This window comes from Rhopalosiphum maidis, chromosome 1 (genome assembly GCF_003676215.2).
Source record: "Rhopalosiphum maidis isolate BTI-1 chromosome 1, ASM367621v3, whole genome shotgun sequence".
NCBI classification, from domain to species: domain Eukaryota; kingdom Metazoa; phylum Arthropoda; class Insecta; order Hemiptera; family Aphididae; genus Rhopalosiphum; species Rhopalosiphum maidis.
The window spans coordinates 66,988,754-67,009,580 of NC_040877.1; the positions used below are offsets into that span (position 1 = coordinate 66,988,754).

At 28.4% G+C, this 20,827-nt stretch overlaps 2 protein-coding genes across 3 annotated transcripts; both read left to right on the forward strand.

The window, feature by feature from the left end:
* The first annotated feature begins 4,514 nt into the window (after nt 1–4,514).
* Nucleotides 4,515–14,623, forward strand: LOC113548005 (glycoprotein 3-alpha-L-fucosyltransferase A-like). Of its 2 annotated transcripts, XM_026948633.1 has the most exons (7): nt 4,758–4,843; nt 7,354–7,450; nt 9,857–10,059; nt 10,735–10,837; nt 11,029–11,369; nt 11,657–12,081; nt 13,001–14,622. In XM_026948633.1, exons 3-7 carry the CDS (start codon nt 9,892–9,894, stop codon nt 13,374–13,376), a joined length of 1,413 nt encoding a protein of 470 aa, XP_026804434.1. In that variant the 5' UTR covers nt 4,758–4,843; nt 7,354–7,450; nt 9,857–9,891; the 3' UTR covers nt 13,377–14,622. The 2 variants fall into 2 exon arrangements, with proteins under 2 accessions (XP_026804433.1, XP_026804434.1); XM_026948632.1 differs by lacking the exon at nt 7,354–7,450 and having other exon boundaries at nt 4,515–4,843; nt 13,001–14,623.
* A 2,777-nt stretch (nt 14,624–17,400) lies between these two features.
* LOC113548044 (glycoprotein 3-alpha-L-fucosyltransferase A-like) lies at nt 17,401–20,584 on the forward strand. The gene is made up of 5 exons (XM_026948696.1): nt 17,401–17,690; nt 18,010–18,118; nt 18,462–18,814; nt 18,949–19,373; nt 19,901–20,584. The coding sequence occupies exons 1-5, from the start codon at nt 17,517–17,519 to the stop codon at nt 20,235–20,237; spliced, it is 1,398 nt and encodes a 465-aa protein (XP_026804497.1). The 5' UTR covers nt 17,401–17,516; the 3' UTR covers nt 20,238–20,584.
* The last annotated feature ends 243 nt before the right edge of the window (nt 20,585–20,827 follow it).

Consider the following 20,827-nt stretch of genomic DNA (forward strand, 5'->3'; position numbering starts at 1 on the left):
CATATATTTGCATTTTTTAAGTTTTAAGTATCATTAACGTAACCACAACAAGATCTCGGAAATGATATGAGTTAAAATTGGTTAAATGTAAATGTGAGTCTTAATACTAGTCTTAATTTATCGTACATAAAGTTATAAACTTAACCAAATTACATTAAAGAAATGGCAACATTCTAGTTAGTTAATAGGTAAGTAAATTTTATTACACCGTGAAAGCTAAATAGAATATGCCATTAACATACCTATTTAATTTAATAATAATATAAAGACTGTAGAAGTACATACATGCTATACTTGGGTCAAATATTTCATAGCTTATAAAAACATTTTAAACATTTACAAAAATTAATTTTGTGATTGTGTGACTTAATTGTTCCGCTTAATTAAAAAAATTACTTTATTTTTAGGTTTTTAATCATTTTCATATATTTTAAATTATTAATAGAAACAGATAGACATGCTTTCCAAAAAATGTTATCTATGACTTTATTTATGTTGCAATCGTTCAAGTTTCTTATACGTATGTTAATTATAGCATACTACCTTTTAAGATATTAAAAATAAATAACCTATCGGCTATCTTAAATATTGATCAAAACTTAAGCATGATTTTATTCCAAATGTGGTGCATATAATAAAAATATATCAAATTTTTGTGCTAACACTAATTGTCTATTAAATTCTGCTCCAATAGTAGAGAACTTCCATGGTAACAATTAAAAAGATTATAAGAGTCTCGTAAGTGAAGGATCATTTATTTTAAAGTTGTAGAATACTTTTTATAGAAAGTTAATGAAAGTATAAACAGAACGTTTAAATATTATTTATTAACAGCAAACAGTTTGCTGTTTATGTTGTTTATTTTAACGCATTATTCTTCTTAGAATGTGTTTAATTATTAAACCACGCAGAGATACAGATTGTAAAATCATCTGATATAAAAAATTTAAAAATAATAATATATAATATTTAAACAAATTATATTACTAGTAGACAGTAGCATTTAATTATAATGAAGTACTAAATTCTTTTTATTTAATTCTTACAACTGATTATAAAAATACTACGTGTTTTTAAACAGAAATAATGAAACACTAAGATAGTTTAAATTATATTTAATTTATAGACAATTTATTTTTCTGAAGTATTGCTGTTGTAGGGTTTCATCATTGAGCGATCGACCTACTTAATTTTTACTTACTATATTAGATATAACATATAAATTATTATTATTATTAACAGCTTGTAATTACAGTAGGTTCTTGTTATGTGTTTCAATATCAAGTTTTATTAAAATCCTTAAAATTTTTTTAAAAATTGGTGAAAAATTTGAATTCTTAAAATGAATAGTTTGAGAATACTAATACTAGGTACATACGTATCAATAAACTATAATAATGAATAAATTTATTTATTTACAGTCACAGTAAATACAGATCATTACAGTTTGTTTAATATTGTTTTTGTAAGAATGAAAAAATTATTTATAAAAACATTTAATTTACGCTTATTTTCCATTTCACTATATTTTATATGAATGACTACAATTATTGACTACTAACGCGTGAAATCACGATCACTATAGATACTGAATATACTATTTAATTTTTTGTTCTGAACGTAATAAAAATATTATTTGTGTATTAGAGATAACGAAAATGATTAATTTTATTACGAGTTATCTCGAGAGCAAATCGGTATTAAGTGTAATGGTAGTTTCAAGGGGATTTCAATATAGTTCAAGATAACGAAAAGAAATAGCGAGGTTCGACATAATAAGAGTCTACTGTATTATACTGATGGTTATAGGTAATGATCTATTAAACTATTATTATAGTATGCATAATTTATAACTTTTGTTTTAAAAATATGATTAGTATGGATTAATAATTCGGTATTTATTATACACTTTAACAATATTATACACGTAGTGGTTTATCTATAATTAATACGATTATGGTTAATACTTACGTAATTAAATTTTAAATGTAGTAAAACTAAAAAAAAAATGAATAATACGCTGAACCCTAAAAAGATAGTTTAGGTGTACTATTTATAAATTAATTAATTTATAAGTACCCGTATATAATATGATATTTTATGTTTATATAATATACATATTACACATATCGATTTACTCGAAAAGTGTTTTTAATACTATACATTTTAAATTGTAGGTTATAACTTTATAAGTGATAAATATCATAGATTTTATATTCAATAGTTTAGCTTTAAACTTTACTTTTAGTGTTAAAAAAAAATAATAATTTTGTCTAATATATTTTTTTAAATTAAATGTTCGTGCTTGAACATTTTTAATTTATTATATTTGAAAAATTTAATATTTTCTCCATAAATTTAAAATATAATAAATAACATTAAATGATAAAATAAAACTAATCAGTAATCGATACAAAAAATACTTTCAAAGCATTTTTAAAAGACTATGTATTAGATTATAATATGCTTTCACACTGTAAAAAAAATATAACATATACATACAATAAATAATATACAATATACATTTTAGTATATTAGGTGAATATAAATTTATTATAGGTATATTATATGTTATTTATTAACACCATACGTATTTAACGTATGATGCATAATGAATAGTGATTATAATGTAGATTTACAATGTTTATTGTATATATAATATATTAGATTATATTTGTATCTGGTATCTTGTATGTTTATTTCATAGTTACTAGTTGTACTTATTAATATAATTGTATTCATTTTTACAAGCAATGCAACATTTTATCAACTGCCCAATGCCTTTTTAAAAATAATATTAATATTTTTTATTAAATTACCATGGTGAGAAATATTAATTATTAATTTTAACGAAATTTTTATTGCAAAGTTCCGACACGTGCAAACCCATACCTCATCCTAAACATTTATACCCATCTTAGTTATACTATATCATGTTCTTCGATATTATTGAATCCAAGATTTTCAAGGAAAATGTTGTGATGAAAAATCACATAGTCCGAATAATTCTATTAACCGAATAAAACGTAATTTAAAATGATTTATTTATTTACCTATTTATTTTCATTTTTAATCTGCTGTTAAAAATCATTTCAGCTTTCATTATCATCTAAAATCTAAATAGAATAAAACAATTTTTTTCAAGAAAAATCTACAATTCCATTTATTCATCTGTTATATCATTTCATTATCACAATTTAAAATATGCATTATCTAAACTGTAGGTTTTGTATATGGATATGATACAATGTATGCAAATGTGCATAGGCAAGGAATACAATTGTACCTATACGATGCGAAATTATACTAAAGAATAAAAATAAAATTACTTAGAATGCCATATCAACGCTACATGGGATAACTTTACGTCGAATCGTACTTATAAAAACCAATAGGCCTAATAATCTGCATCCTAAATCCAAAAAAACAATCCTTAAAGTATCAACAATTGAAATTTGTTTCCAATTTACATGGTACAGGCAAAGGCGCATAGCCGTACAAGTTAGGCCTAACGTGATTTCAATTTTCAACAATATATGATACACGATACGTAGATATACCTAAACCCACGGCTAAATATATTTAGCCATGCCTAAGCCTACGCGTGTTATTGTGATGCAATAATGGATTTGAATCATTATTTGTTTGACTGTTTGACGTTTATCATATTTTAGTCTAAATATTGATTCGTAAGCAATAGATTTTAAAAAAGCAAACAGTTATTATAATAGTACGTTGTACTTCGATCTTTTAAGGTGAAAAAGATGGGCCCATTCGATTGGTTTTTTTTAAAACACAGACATTTAATAGTAAACAAATATAATTAGTACCGTGCACACAAAAAATCAAATTTCTTGGCACCAGCGCGTTGCGTCTCGTCCGCCGGTGTGGGCCTCAAACGAGACGTTTAAAATCAAAATCATATAATTATTTTCGATTTTCCAACATATTACCCCGTATCTATTCGGTATTATAATAATATACTATTAAAACGGCGTGCGACCAACGGGCTCGAAGGAGTTTTGTTGTAAATCGAACGCCGCCGTGCCACGCGCCCGCATGACGTCACCACTATACACAATACGCGATAAACAAAAATAAAATAATATCGTGGAAACGGCGGCGCGCGACGGAATCGCGAGTTTCGCGGTAACTCATTTTCGACGTTTTTATCCAGTCGGAGCGGCGCGCACTGCGCATGGGCCGCCGCCGGCTGGATAACGGTGCGAGGGATGACGGCGCGGGAGGAGAGGGGTGGGGTGGTGGAGTTCCGCGGAGTGGCGGCTGCGATTATATTGCGGGGTGGCTGTGTGGTGGCGGTGTGGAGGCCCTTATAGATTTTGCCCTGGACGAGTGGCGCCCGCGCGTTATCCGCCGTCGTCCCTGCGCGCGCGAAACTTTCTTCCCACCGCTGCCCCGCCGTCGCTCGCGTGCGTGTGCGCGTGCATTAGCGTTGTCGTCGTCGTCGTCGTCGTCCACCGCCGTCGTCGCCGTACAGCACACGCACACGCAAAGCGAACCGAAGCGCACCACGGTCACGGCGACGACGTTCACGGGGACGACCGCGCGTCGGTTGCAGCACCAGCGACGGCGGACAGCATCTCCACCACCGACGGCCGCGCCGACCGACAGTGGCACTTGCGTGACTCTTCGCGGCCATGGATTTCCGGGCGGGCGCTCATCTCGGACCCGGTTCGGCTATTGCGCCGTGCGACGATGATAGTAATAAAAATAACAATAATAATAATACGTCTATGCGGTACCATCCGACGACTTGTGTGCGGACTGCTCGGACGAGATGAGAAAATTAAAAAAAAACGGACAATCCGGAGAATTTTTCGAGGTATTTATTTTCGCGTTCAGAGATGCGATCATCGCGCAATCATGCGTTTAATGTATAGTATAATACAATATTATTGTAGTGTTAATTATGCCGACGAAACGTTGCCATTCGAGTTCTGAACGCGATAAGTCGCGGTGTAACACGCTCATTGAGTGCGAGGACCTCGCATTACGTGCGATTATGTCGTACCCGTGCCGAAATAGTATTATCAATTATCATTAATATTTAGGGCGCGGATTTTTCATTCGAATTCGTGACTTATTATTTAACGCAGATATTTTATTATGTTTGATTAAACCCGAGCACGTTTCATAACACTCCGGGTAAAATAAAACTTGTTTGATTAGTTGTTACTCGTTGCCGCATGATATTTTTGAGTTTTTCGTACTTAATATATATATATATATTTACACAGGCATTTTGAAAATAATCAGGACTGTGGGTAATCGCGCCTATAGATTAAATAACAATTTTCGAAATCATCATGTATAATATGTAATCTAGTACTTCAGTGACTTATCTATATAGTTGTTCTTGTTAGTTCGTTTGTTTTTCTATTAATTTATCTTGTTTATCTGTCGGTTTATATTATTTGTTCTGTTAATATAATTATTAATTATAATTTTAAAACTAATATTAAATAGGTAAAAACTTTTTATTAAATATGTCATGTATTAATAATTTATTTTGACAAAAATAGCAACATAGATATTTACACAGTATATGAATTTTTTATTACATAAGAGTCCGTGCCCTTATTATTAATATTATCATAATAATATAATTATTTCACGTGAGCTTCTAACTGTATAAGGTGTAGTGCCAATAGTTACACGACACTATAACATACTATTATTATAAATTATATTGCACCGGTTTTTCAAACACAACGACCCTCATATTTCATCAACTATTAATGCATAATAATTTCACATCAGACACCACTATACAAATACGATACTTTAGTATTATATCTGTATTTGTGTTGGGACATATTTTTGGATTTTTTAAATATTTGGATAGTCGGAATGTGATACCCGAATGATTCAAATTGAAAAATCCAAATAGTTAAATAGTTATGAGACTTTGAGATTTACGCATTGCAATATCTGAATAGTAGGTAAATATCTGATTATATCCGAATCGTACGATTATCCGAATATATCCAAATAGTATGGTTATCCGAATACTTGGATTATGGATATCCGAATTAATTATTATACTGATTTTAATAAAACCTAAGTATCCGGATAATTTTAACACTAATCTGTATCTTATGAGAAATAACACTATTATTTGTTATATTCGGACATCGTAATCGCGATAGCAAAAACAGCATAACAGAGTATATGCACTTTTTAGAGCAACATGGTCGGCATGACATTTATATTTTTTACGCTTACTTAAGCGTATGAACTTGTTGGTTAATTTTGTTCACTCCTATAGATTTATATTTATATATAGTAGTATAAATACATAATAATACATAATAATATATATCTTAAATCTATTTGAATTTAAATACATGCAATGTTAGCGAGAAGAACAGTCGAACATTATAGTTATAGCTTTATAACATTTAGATATGATTTATATTATAGAAATAAAATTAGGAGAATTTTTGTCGGATAATTTTTATAAATTACTAAAGACTAATTGCTTATTATCAGGGATTTAAAAGTTTTTTTATTTATTGGAAAACATACAATCTGTAAGTTTTATTTTACAATAAGCATGTTTTATATTTTAATTAATGATATGAATGACTTGATTAAAAGAATTAGGTTTCCAGTAGAAATATTTTGAATTCAAAATTATAGGTAAAAGTAAAATAATCATGAAGATTAAAAATTTTCAAAAATGTCGGTAAAAAATAAAAATAAATAATAATTAAAAATAATTTATTTCATAGGTTCTTTTTAATCATATTATTCCGATCATACATAATTAATTTTAGTATAAATAATTGAAATTATTCTCCGCGCATCAATATATAATGATTCTTATTGACGCAAACTAATTAATATAAATTATGGAAACAATAAAGATAGAATTACCGAATTTTATGACTAAAATATAAGATATAAATAAAAGATTCAAAATAATGAAGTTCATGGCTATAATTAATTCCGTATAATAAATTTATGTATACAGGATAGATTCACCACACATGCTCACTCCCTTTTATTCTTTAAAAATTCATTCGTTTAAATTCTAATTTTTGTAATTTTTAAGTAAGTAAGCTACATCTGTATTTTGACCATGTTTACAAGTACTTATTTTTCATACCAAAAATAGGTAAATTTTGTTTTTATAACTTTATAAAATACAAACCTTTTTCAAGTACAAATTACATTTTCTATTGTAAATTATTATTGTTACACAAATGATTTTTAAAATATTGTGTATATTGTTTTATCATATCATTATATTATTATAGGTACATATTAATTATTATTAATTATATATAATTAGTAATTATAAATCGGAATTTAAACTGGTGTTTTCAGATTCATTGTTAAACTGTGTCTATGTTATAAGGATAAAAGTGTGTATTATGCCCAATTGAATTAAAGATTTGACGGTTAAGATTATTTAGAAATAATGGTAGGTAGTTACTAATTAATATAAATTTATTAGTTATTATGTTTATAAACATTGTATAGAAACTAGGAACAAAATTTATTTTTAGATTATTTAAAAGAAATATTACGATACACATATACACATACAGTCATACTGATATAAATATAATTGTAAATAATTTAGATCTGTTCCAATAACAAAAAAGTTTCCCGGAAAGTAACATTCCCTTTTTATAAGCGATTAAAGTTAAATTTTTACGACATTGAATATTCACCAGTAAAATTAAAATGATTAATAATTAATGATTTATTTTCCATACATTTTTGATGATTTTATGTAATTTAAAAATAAATAACAAAAATATTTTAACTCTATTATATTTGGGCTATTTGTATATATATATATATATATGTATATAAATATATGATTTTTTTTTTATAAATATGGATGAAAAAAAATTGTAAATTGAGTACAAGATTCATCATACGTTAATTATATATCAATTAAATAATATATATTTACAATATTTTGTATTGTCGTTTTTAAAATCGTCCAAATTATGTTTTAATGAAAAATGTACAAAGTGGTCAATTTATATTGCTTAGACTTAAATTTTGAATACAAAGTTCCTTATAAATTATAATCAATAAATCTAAAAAAAAAAATTTAAGTATAGTTTCTAATTTTAAGACATTTTAAGTTAAAATTATTATGAAATTAGATATTTAAACGAAGAATGATGATTCTGTTGTAATTTAAAAATATTATTCGTAGGTACTGAAAACTTTTAACGTAAATTATTATACATTTACTTGATTATATAATTAACCTTTTTGACAAACTAATGTTTGTATTACTTATATTACTAATAATTTACTTTAATAAAATTATGAATATTAAAAATCGTCTTCACTTGGAATCATTTTTCGTATGTAATGACTAATGATAAACCATTAAACTCAAAACACATCTTATTATAATGACCTACTCAATATAACAAAATACACTCGGTCATACTTTACAGTACAGCGGTTAGGTACCTACTTTTCAACTTTTCAATTCTATATCAAATATATTAATTAAAAAGTTAATTTATTTATTATCTACATTATTAGCAATAACTTATTAGTTTCTACTCTTTGTATTAAAAATATAATATAAGTCATGTCATACTGCGAAAATTTTTATTTTTATTTATTGATACAATATAGCTTTTAATATTTTAATAATTTATATCATAGTATAACAGATGTTATTTATTATAATTTTTTCATACCTTTCCATATTTTCGATATTTTATTATGGTATTTGTATTAAATACATTTATTATGTATAATTACTTTTCTATACATTTCGGGATTCTTGATAAATGTTTAGTAAAACGGATATTTCATGAAAATAATCATTACCGTAAATAAATATATTTATTTTAATTCTATATTTACATTTTTATTCTAGATAAGTCAATAAAACTTATAATCCATAACTAATAACCTTCAAACGTTTGATAAAAAATATCAAATCCCTCTCAATTTTTACAGTTATATATGTATATTGTATGTTTGAAGTTAACAGTGGTAATAATTTTTTAGTGATACAGTTTTAAGCAATTTTGTTGTTTTTTATGAGTTTATTTATAATGTAAATTTATAAAAATATAATGTTATCTCTCCTAACGTAACTTCAAGTAGAAATATAACATTATACATTTTAATTATAGATATATATTTTTAATTTTTTTTTGTTTGTATTGATGAGTTATGTATAGTTATGTAAAACAAGTTATTATAGTCTTCGAGTGAAAATGATATTTTTCGAACACTATTCGTATGCTGAATTGGCGTTATGCCATAGAATATTTAAAAAAAATAAGCAGGAACAATGCATAATAAACGAGACTGCCATACCTACTGACATAAATTTAGGAAAAAAAATTTTGAGTGAAATTTATTGACTATTTTATTTAACAAATACCTTCTCATTAGTCATTATAATGTATTGTATGTTTCTATCTAATATTTATACAAATGTGATTCATCACTCCATAAGTCCATACTCCATTAACTAACTATTTTTAAAACGATTCACGTGACTCAAATATACTAATTTTAATTATATATATATTACACAGTCAAACACTGAATAGAACCTTTAAATGACTATTTTAAACGGCAATGTAAATGGTATATACGTTGAGAATGCATTACTTTAAATAAAAATAACTTAACACATTAGATACAGTATTGCGTGGTTTGATAGTCTATAAAAGATAAAAAATGTAAGCAAATATTTTCATAGGCACTATATAAAATAATATTATAAATAAAAAATAGATATCATCGTTTTTTTATTTGAAAATAGGATAATATTATTCATGTATATTGCATGTATATAATATATAACATAATGTAAAATGCAATGTTTCAGAAAAGTGTCGATTATTTAAGATTATAATAGAAAATATGACGGGTCGGCAGATACGTCGTTTGCTGTACGGACTGCTGATTTTAGCATTATTTGTCATTGTTATACACAGTGGCCGTACTGCATATTGGCTAGCCAAAGATGAACATTACTTAGAACGGCCGCACCTCTCCGCCGAGGACCAGCTAGATTACAACGAACAACAGGTAGTTTGAACAATTTCCTGTATTACAACACTAACAACAATTGTGGAAACATTGGTATAACTATTAACTATATAGCTATACACTTGTAATCTGCACCCATAGAAATAGTTCACTAAACTTTTTACGATTTTACTATTATTACTATATAGTTATCAAAGAAATTTACATATTAAAATATGTACAGTACAATTCGCTTAATTGGGACACATTGGGCGGTGACCTATTTGTCCTCATTATCCGACTGTCCGATTAACCGAATAACTAATAACGGATACATTCATTCGGGACTTTGCCAATCTGTCTCTATTAAGCGGTTGTTCTCTTTATGCGGTGTCCCAAATAAGCGGATTCTACTGTAAATAAAACTTTTTTAGTCAATCATAATTTTTTTTTATTTCTTGTTTTATTTCACTAAATATCTTAAAAAAATTTTAGTCTATAAATAAATTTTTAGAAATGTATGCTGCTATAATTTATTAATTACCCAAGCATCAATAATGAAAATAATATTGTTAATATTATAAAATATTGTAACGTGTATAAAAAGTCTTCTTTCTTATGATAAATACCTATAATATATAAGTACCTACCATACATTTTTTTTTTTTTTTTTACTAGCTAAATTGAATATGTCTATTTTGAGTGTTATTGATTTAGAGTAATATAAACTTACAGAACCTTCAATATTTGGAATCCCCAATTCAATCTTTAACATACAGTTCTTTAATGATGGAACCGAATGAAATTTCAAAATCACAATTACCATGGTATTTTAAAGGTAAAAATTTAATTTTCTAATAAATATAAAAACTGACAGATTACAGCATTACATAACTTATATAGTGCTGGAAATTGTCATAATGATTGATGTAAATATGTAAATTTTATGAACCAAACTAATAGCAAACAAATAATTGTAATTTTTTTAACCAACTAATAATATAATATGTTTCGTCTTTACTTTATCAGATGGCTTACTAAGACCAAGCAGAGCTAAAACACATATTAAGACTGGACAAAGAATTACACAGGTGTGGCCTAAAGAACAAAAAACCGATGACCGTATTGAAAACCAACTAATGTTTATACCACCTAATTATCGATACGACGATGAACCAATGAAAACGATTTTACTTTTCAATGGTTTAAGTAATTGGATGGTAGAAGATGGACAGAATGTATTTATCTCAAAACAATGTCCGGTTAATAGATGCACAATTACTTCGAAAAAGTCAGAAGCTTCAAACGTGGACGCAATTTTATTTCGTGATCATTTTTCACATCCCGGTCACAGAAAAACTGGTAAACAAGTAAGATCAACAGTTTATTATACTTTAAAACCAACTACAATAAAAATTAATTGTGCGTATGTAAGACGTGCAGTTAACTGCAATAATTGTTGGTTAATATTATATATCTTACATCACGTAATCAACCTTTTACGGCTTCCAATCAATGGTAGTAATTACCTACATAATATTGTAGTAACGTTCATAATACATTTTGAATTGTTTATATAGGTGTACTATGTATAACTATAATATTATTATATTATAAAAAAATATTTGTATAATAGTTTACAATTTTTACATTACAGGTATGGATTTTATATTTTCTCGAGTCACCATACCATACAGAACTTATCACTTACAACGATGTGTTCAACTGGACAGCGACATACAGACACGATAGTGACATCGTCACGCCATATGAACGATGGGCGTACTACGATCCGTCAGTGACACAAGTTGAACGATTAGAACGGAATTACGCGTTTAACAAAACGAAACAAGTGGCATGGTTTGTATCAAACTGTGGTGCCAAAAACGGCAGATTACAATACGCTAGAGAATTGGCCAAATATATATCAGTAGATGTGTATGGCGTGTGCGGACAATTCAAGTGCCCTAGATCAGATAAGTGTTTTCAAATGTTGGAACATGATTACAAATTTTATTTGGCTTTCGAGAATTCAAATTGTTTCGATTACGTGACCGAAAAGTTCTTCGTCAATGGCCTCCAGTAAGTCAATAACTAAATAATTTACAGTTTAATTAATCACGTTTAGTGACTAATTATAACTTCTTATGTCGTTCAAATGCACCGTATAATGCGTAAAGATGTACAGTGTATAGTATTTTTGTAAAAAACAGTGTGATAAGCTTTAGTTTTGAACGAAACAATAACAACTATCAATATTTTGTTACCCGTCTTCCATTACTTTATGAAGTGATTTTTAACGATATCACAACTAATTATTGGCGACATTGGCGTAAATAATTAGGAGAGGGAGAGGGAGATGTGATCTGTTAGAGTTGTTAAGTATCACTCGAATGTATATAATCGTATTTATATATCGTATTTCACATACCGTGTATATTTATGCATAGCGAAAATATATGTATTTAATAAAATATAAATTACTATACACTATACTCATCTGTTTGATATCGCCATCACTTAGGTTGTGTCTACAGTAGGATAGTAAGACGCAATATACTTATATCACTGATATGAAGTAGGTAATAAAAAACAAAATTGTCAAAAGAGAAAAGATAATTAAGTTTAACTGTTTAACTATTTTAGTAAGCAACTTCAAAATTAAGTGTACCTATTGGTTGTAGGTATATGTTTTATTATAATACATAATAAGTATAAATTATATATTATTATTTATTATTTGGGGTTTTATTTTTTCCATTATGCCTACCCTATTTTTTTATACATAAACTAGGTTTTTTACACGGATCTACCCTCTACCTTTGTATTTCAACAAAACAAGAGTTATGCGTACACTGTTATCGCTGATATTATACAAATAGACAAGGAAAGAACGATATACGAAAATATATTATTATATATTAAGATGTATTTATAATACAACGAAATACTATGTGAATATCTATATGGTTTGAATAAATAATGAAATTGTTTGGTGCAGACACAACGTTTTGCCGGTCGTGATGGGCGGGCGCCGAGAGGACTACGAGCGGATAGCGCCTAAACGGTCGTATGTGCACGTGGACGATTACGAGTCACCCAAGCGATTGGCCGAATACCTGCGGCGGTTGGACGCCGACGACGACCTGTACAACGAGTACTTCCGGTGGAAGGGCACCGGCGAGTTTATCGACACAAAGTTCTTCTGCCGGCTGTGCGCCATGCTGCACGACGACGGCGCGCCGGCCAAGCACTACCGGAACATCAACGACTGGTGGCGCGGCCCGGGCGTCTGCAACAACGCTATGCCGTGGCGGCGGTTCATCGAGTCGTCCGCTGATGCCGACGAACCGCACTCGGCAGTCAACGGCGATTAGCGTTTACCAAGGGCGGCGGCCGCAGCGCTCGACTACATCACAGGTCGTCAGCGTCGTCGGCGCCGCCGCCGCATCGTTGGCGGCTCGTCGCCGTCACCGGACGTCGACTTTTGGCGACCCGGCGGCGCCGCTCGAAAGACGGCACAGCCGCTACCGCCGTCGCGTCCAAACGTCCGGAAACAGCCGTCGGCACCGCTGTCACCGCCGCCGCCACACGTGCGCATGTCGAGCGCTTCGCGAAGACGCCGGAGGGGCCGCCGGAAGAACTTTCGGGACGGGCCTCGGCCTGTACACCGTCGTGCATAGACGACTCATCGTTTTGGACTCGACTGTAAACGCGACGTTTGACCCGCGGCGTTGTGTCTATTAAATTATTAATCATTATATATTATATTGTATAATAATTTGTATTCGCCGAAACCGATATTGTCCACTGCCAACCCGACGCAAAAAGTAATATGCGGACTGTATAAGCCGAGTACTTTCATTTACGGTCTCCGCATGTGGTGCAGCTGTCGTCAACTAATAAATAAATAAGTCAACTGTAAGCGGTTGTGTGGGTCGATCCGACTTGATCCGATTCGCGGCTGTCGACGGCGTCTCGATCAATCGACTACCCGCTCCCCCATCAGTCACATGACATAATATTGTAGAAAACAATGAATTTTTTTTTGTACATATAATATATTATTGATTTCCCAGAGTGTACGACAGTGTTGTTATCAATATACACAGACTTTTTCCCGATTTACTGCACGTCCGTCGGTACACAAATATTACATTCACAATAATTGAAATGTTTAAATGCCTAATAAATATAATATTATTCCATAATTGACTTTAGTAGTTACGTAACCTTGTCAAAAAGCGAAAAAGTACAAATTCGTTATATTATAAAAATATAAATACTCGTTCATTAAAATTGAGGACAATTTGTCAAACATCAAGTATTCTAATATAATATAGTAAATATTGTTTACTTTAAATGTACAGTGGATTTCAGTGATTAAATGTGCTATTATTATATTATAATATACGAGTGTCATAAAAATGTCTTCCGCTGGAATGATATTATTTAAATTCTACAATTATTATATTTATAATGTATCTTTATACATATTTTAATATCGACTGAATTATATAGACATATTAAATTTATTTATTTGCCGATGTAAAAACTGTTTTCCATAACACTGTTATGCATAAAACTATTCTCGATATTATTTAGACAATTGTATCGATATATACACATAGTATTATTACTATTATTGTTTGTTAAGTAGTATTTTTTTAAGTATTACATTGTAACGCCTAGGTTTCATTGTTATTAAATACTATATTGCACAATATATTATTTTATACCTCCTGTGATAACAAAGTGATATTTTTTTATTTACGTTATTAGGCGCAAATGTATATAAAATATTTCTCAAGTGCTTGTATTTATACATATGATATAATATAACTTAATAATATATATAAAAAATAACACATTTTGTGTATAAAGATTACTAAAGAATTACTTAAGCATCATTTTCTCATGAATATTTGCGCCTATTCGATTTTATTTAAAATTACATTATAGTAAATTAGCTTTAAGTTTAGTGTTATAAAGTTAAATATTAGAAAGGACTTTTCAAACGGTGCTGAAGCACATATTGGATTTTTTTAATGATTTTATGTTAAAAAATTGTTACAAATAAATAAATAAATTTTGCCTAATAATTGCATTGAAAATAAATGTATAATTGTATTTATAAATTATTTTATTGTGTGCCTATATTTATCAATAGATAATAAAATTATTTTGTAGAGTTATAACTATATTTATTTATTATCGATAAATTGTAAATAGCAATTTTATAAAATTATCATATTAAGGAAATACGATATTGAATATGGTCATTGTATTATAATTTATAACCTTATAAACGGTGGATTAAGTGCACAACAATATTACACAAATATAGTTTTTGCGTTCAGGATTCTGTATAGTTTATGCACAAGGCTTAAGCAGCGCTAAGAGCTGTGATCACTGCCGTAAGACAGTAAGAATTTAATTCTAAGACGTAATAAGCAGCAAAATCTCCTCGAAGAACAACATTTTCCATTTCAACTCATTAATTTAAGAAACTATAGTAGATCCATGTAATCGTATTCGACACATTTAACTTATTCTCACCTAAATAGAGCTTTGCAGTATGATAGTATTTGTTTTAAGTTTTCCAAATGTCAGAGAAAACATAATGAAATTCCTTAGTTTAAAGCGGACAAGAAGACAAAGATATCACTTGCACCCTTGCCTGATATACAGGAAGTCAATATAGTCTCCACTCGTCACTTTTAAATCAATTACTTTTGGTGAGTTATTATTGTTTCCTAATTTCTGAGTTGCTTATTAAATTTATCAGTATTAAAATTATAACTTAATTAAACATGCATGCCAAATTTTCAACCGGTAGGTATAACTATACTAACTATAGAATCAAGAAGAAGAAATATACAATAGATAACAAAAATCTTGTACTCAGGTGTACTTAAACGATGTATCGTTACAAAAGTTATACCAACATATAAGAGGCAAAAATATGTGTTATTCATATGAAAAACGGTTGGTTAATCAACAAAGCAAGAGAATAAACAATTCGCATTAAAAAAACAACTTTAATTTTCGTGTTGAAATGATTTTATTTAAATGTACACGAAAATGAGAAAAGTAATGCAATTACGGACGTGAAATCTAAACAAAGTTAAATTATATGTATCTATGTATAAATATATACGTATCACTATGATGGCATCATTGTATTATGTACAATATATACATTAAACAATAAATATAAACCAATAATGAATTCAAATGGCAAAATGCCAACAATAATAATATTAAGTACCTAATATTAATCAATAATAAAGTGCATAGGAAATGAGTATTTTTTATGTGAAAAGTAAATTATCATAAGGTTTTTATTAATTTATTACTGATTAGTTAAAAGTCATACAATTTATGATGCACTTACTTTGTGTTTTATGGTATCAGTATGATTCAATTCTCAATTGTACTACCAACATGGCCTTAATATATTATACTCGTACTAGTCGTACTGTATATGTCTGTATACACAATACAAGTAAATTTTGGTTTAGAATACGCAATAAAAATTAGCTAATGTATAAACAAAGAATTGGAAGCAATCAAATCATAATTAAATCAACAAGTCACCGGTCAATTATTTCATAAAAATATAAATTGATACATTCATAATAGACAAAAACTAAAAATAATAATAGTCATAATGTAGGTATTATAAAGACATGTAGTCTAATGCAATATTATTCCTAAAAAAAGTATTGGCAATAATTAGAGTAAATAAAAATATACGATAATAGTATGACACTTTTAATTTCACTGGGCACACATTATTTTTTAAGCATTCATTAAAATATATTATCATACAAAATTTAAAAAATCTGATAACTGCAGTCTACAAGTTTAATAGAATATCTATTTTAAAAATGTATTGAAAAAACTAAAACATCTATAATAATATTTTAGTTCAATTTTTCATGCAAACCTATGAAATATGAAACTGTAGTTAAAAACAAAAAACTAATGTGATATGTTATTGTATTATATATTTTATATATGACATTAAAAATATAAATTACTCTATAATGTATCTACTATCTATATGATATAGGTATCTTTACATAGTATACACTATACATTATACTGCATTTGTGTTTAAATTTTTCAATTCAAACTTTAAAACAGTTGTCTAAACATATAGGTATACAACTGTAATATATATATTATAAATGTTGGTTTTAAAAATTGTAGATACTTATTAGTTGTTAAACATTAAAATATAGTGTTTATTAAATATCAAAAATTAACCACTTTTTACAGATTTTTAAGGATTTTCAACTCCATTTATTTCTATCCTAGAAAAAAAATTAAAAATTAAATTAATTCCAATTATGTTATATAGGTTGTAGAATTAAAAAAAATATATATTATATTATTGTTTGTTGAGACAAATATATATATTTGTATATATATTATTTATTTATATTATTGTCTGGCATAATTCTAGAACATTAAAACCTTAAGAGAAGAGTAGACACAAAAAACACATAATGTATCAGAGAATACATCATTTACTAAACGGATTGTTGATCCTTATGTTATTTATCATTGTTGTTTATGGTATCATTACAGCGTTTTGCCCATTTAAGAATAGACATTGTTCGACACAACCATACAAATATGAGACGAAATTGATAACTCAAACAAATCATGATGATGAACAGGTAGTATATAAATTGTAATAGATACTTAAAAAAAAAATAAATAATTTACTAACTTTTTCTTTTATCTCTTCTAATTTTTTCTCAATCCAATTACTGATCATAAATAACTATTATGTGCAAAATATATTATAATCTAATTGAAATAATTAAATTATAATACATTTAAATTTATTTTTTAATACATTTTAAATGTAACACATAACTTAAAAAATATAAAATTATGAAACAACGTTTCGTCTTCAAATTTTGTCTGAAATAAAAAATAAAGTAATATAAATGTATATTTTCTATTGATCAAATCATATTTTGGAAATTACAGATTGTGGAAACTTTAAAGTCTTCAATTCTAAATGAAAATGCCAATCGTGTAATAAAATGGAACACATTTGAGAAATCACGTTTAGCGACCTTACCATGGTATTTCAAAGGTTAATACTATATTCTAATATTTCAATATTTTATAAACTATAACAATACATTTAATAAGCACAATAGGTATATTTAATTCATACTTGAGTATTACCTGATCATTCTATACAGTGGCATAAATAACGTTGATAGAATAAATAATACATTATATGATATGATATAAACATATCAGGTTAGGGTAAAATATAATAATAATTAACTACATTTAATATTAATTACGATTGATCTGATTATTAAATCAAATTACATGATATTCAAGGTAAAATATTTCTTATTATGTTGAAATTAAATTTGATTTACATGTATAAACATTACAAACAATTAGCAAATTAATTTTGTTAGATGGAACTCAAATGCCTAATAAAGCGGAAATAGACCCTATAACAGGAATTAGAATTTCACGATTATGGCCTGAAGAAAAAATTAACAGCGATCGTGTAGAAGAACAACTAATGTTTATACCGCCTAATTATCAATATGAAAATGCACCAATAAAAAAGATTTTACTATACAACGGTATAAGCAACTGGATGGTAGATGAAGGGCAAAGTGAATTTCTTTCAAACGATTGTCCAGTGAATAGATGCACAATTTCAACTAATATAAGATTCATTACTATAATGGATGCAGTTATATTTCGAGAGAAGTTTTCTGATCCATTCTATGAAATCGGATTTAAAAAGACCAGTAAACAGGTATGATAAGAAATGTTTATGTTATACTTAATTACTTTGATAATAGTCTATTTTAAATTTTATATGTTGTATGGAAAAAATTTCATTCAAAAGATTTTAAAAAATGTATATTAAATGTAAATGTTTCTCAACAGATATGGATTTTCTTCTTTCTCCAGTCAGCGTATTATTCAAGATTTAATATAAGAAATAATATGATTAACTGGATAGCTACATATCGACACGACAGTGACATTGTCATGCCTTACGCACGATGGGCATATTTTAATCCTTCAGTGACTCAAGTTGATCAGTTAAATAGGAATTATTCTCTAAACAAAACGAAACAAGTGGCGATGATAGTTTCTAATTGTAATACTAACAACAAAAGATTATTATATGCTAAAGAATTGGGCAAATATATATCTGTTGATATATATGGTGAATGTGAAGGATTGAAAAATACTAAATCCAATAACTTTTTACAAATACTAAAACAGGATTATAAATTCTATTTGGCATTTGAGAATTCAAATTGTATCGATTATGTGACTGAAAAGTTTTTCATAGATGGACTTCAGTAAGCTTTTAACTTTCTTAATAATATATATTTAACAGTGAATTTATAAACAAACTATTACACTATTACTTTAATGTGTTTTATATTAATTACTAACACAATTATCAAAATATGTTTCTACACAATTATTACTATTTTAAAATAATTGATAAATCGTACTTTTGAAAACTCGAGGGAGCACTTAACAACATATAACTTATATATTAATTTAAAAAACACTTCTTTCTTAACGCTTTTATAATAATTTCGAGAAATAGTTTTTAATAATTTACTAAACACAAATTTCATAGCATTAAACATTTAAAACTGATTTTAAAATAAAAGTCACTCTGTCACTGTATTTATGCCTCTGGTCAGTGACTACCTATGAATATTATGTATAATATGTCCACGACTTTCTGTACAAACAGTCTGTTATAATGTACAAGTGCTTTGAAGGCATGAACTATTACAAATCTATCATAATAATTATCGATAGTACTAAAAATATTGTTACGATATAATTATCAGGTATAAACGGTTGACAGGTACGATGTTCTGCCGGTCGTGATGGGCGGACGTCGAGAGGACTACGAGCGGATAGCGCCTAAACGGTCGTATGTGCACGTGGACGATTACGAGTCACCCAAGCGATTGGCCGAGTACCTGCGGCGGTTGGACGCCGACGACGACCTGTACAACGAGTACTTCCGGTGGAAGGGCACCGGCGAGTTTATCGACACAAAGTTCTTCTGTCGGCTGTGTGCGATGCTGCACGACGATAGTGCACCGGCCAAGCACTACCGTGATGTGAACCGTTGGTGGCGGAAACCTGGCGTGTGTGACCATTCGATGAAGTGGCTGAAACCGCTTCCGGTCGAATAACTAGGTTTCGAGTGACCAAAGATTAGCTACGGCGCTTGCACTTAGAAGAATTTTTGTGGTCGCTTATCACTCTCCTGCGTCACAACTGTCACCATCGCCACGAGCAAGCTCTGAATATATCATGCGTAGGACACTACATCGATAGACGTAGACACAACTTGAGCATTTTTTTTTTTTTATGAGGGAGTTAGAACTATATTGTCAATATTATGTTAAATATACAATATGATACGTTACTACTTAGTAATAAAAAATATAAAATATTAACTGTATACTTAGTTATGTCATTTCGGTTTTTTAGTTTTTGTTGCCAATAGTATCAAAATAATTTCAGTTAATTTCTAAATCGTAATTTAAGTTATAGCAATTATAGTAATAGAATATAGTATACATGAAATTCGATATAAATGCAAGCTACTAGAAATGCAATTTATAGATATTTTTTTAAGTTTTTATGGGAAGTTATCAGTTTTTATGCCTTTAAAAAAAAAACATAAAAAAAAAAAATAGGTTTATTGCTCATTAAACTTGCTGTTATTATTAAATACATAAATTATATTTTATATTTTACTATATTTGTATTCTACTCG

What these genes read in the sequence shown, in the direction of transcription:
- LOC113548005 (XM_026948632.1), top strand. Translation starts at nt 4,717, where the DNA reads ATGATAGTAATAAAAATAACAATAATAATAATACGTCTATGCGGTACC. An exon ending in ACAGAAAAACTGGTAAACAA is followed by an intron (nt 11,370 to 11,656) that starts GTAAGATCAACA and finishes TTTACATTACAG; the next exon opens with GTATGGATTTTATATTTTCT. An exon ending in TTCTTCGTCAATGGCCTCCA is followed by an intron (nt 12,082 to 13,000) that starts GTAAGTCAATAA and finishes TGTTTGGTGCAG; the next exon opens with ACACAACGTTTTGCCGGTCG.
- LOC113548044 (XM_026948696.1), top strand. Translation starts at nt 17,517, where the DNA reads ATGTATCAGAGAATACATCATTTACTAAACGGATTGTTGATCCTTATG. An exon ending in CAAATCATGATGATGAACAG is followed by an intron (nt 17,691 to 18,009) that starts GTAGTATATAAA and finishes TGGAAATTACAG; the next exon opens with ATTGTGGAAACTTTAAAGTC. An exon ending in CTTACCATGGTATTTCAAAG is followed by an intron (nt 18,119 to 18,461) that starts GTTAATACTATA and finishes TAATTTTGTTAG; the next exon opens with ATGGAACTCAAATGCCTAAT.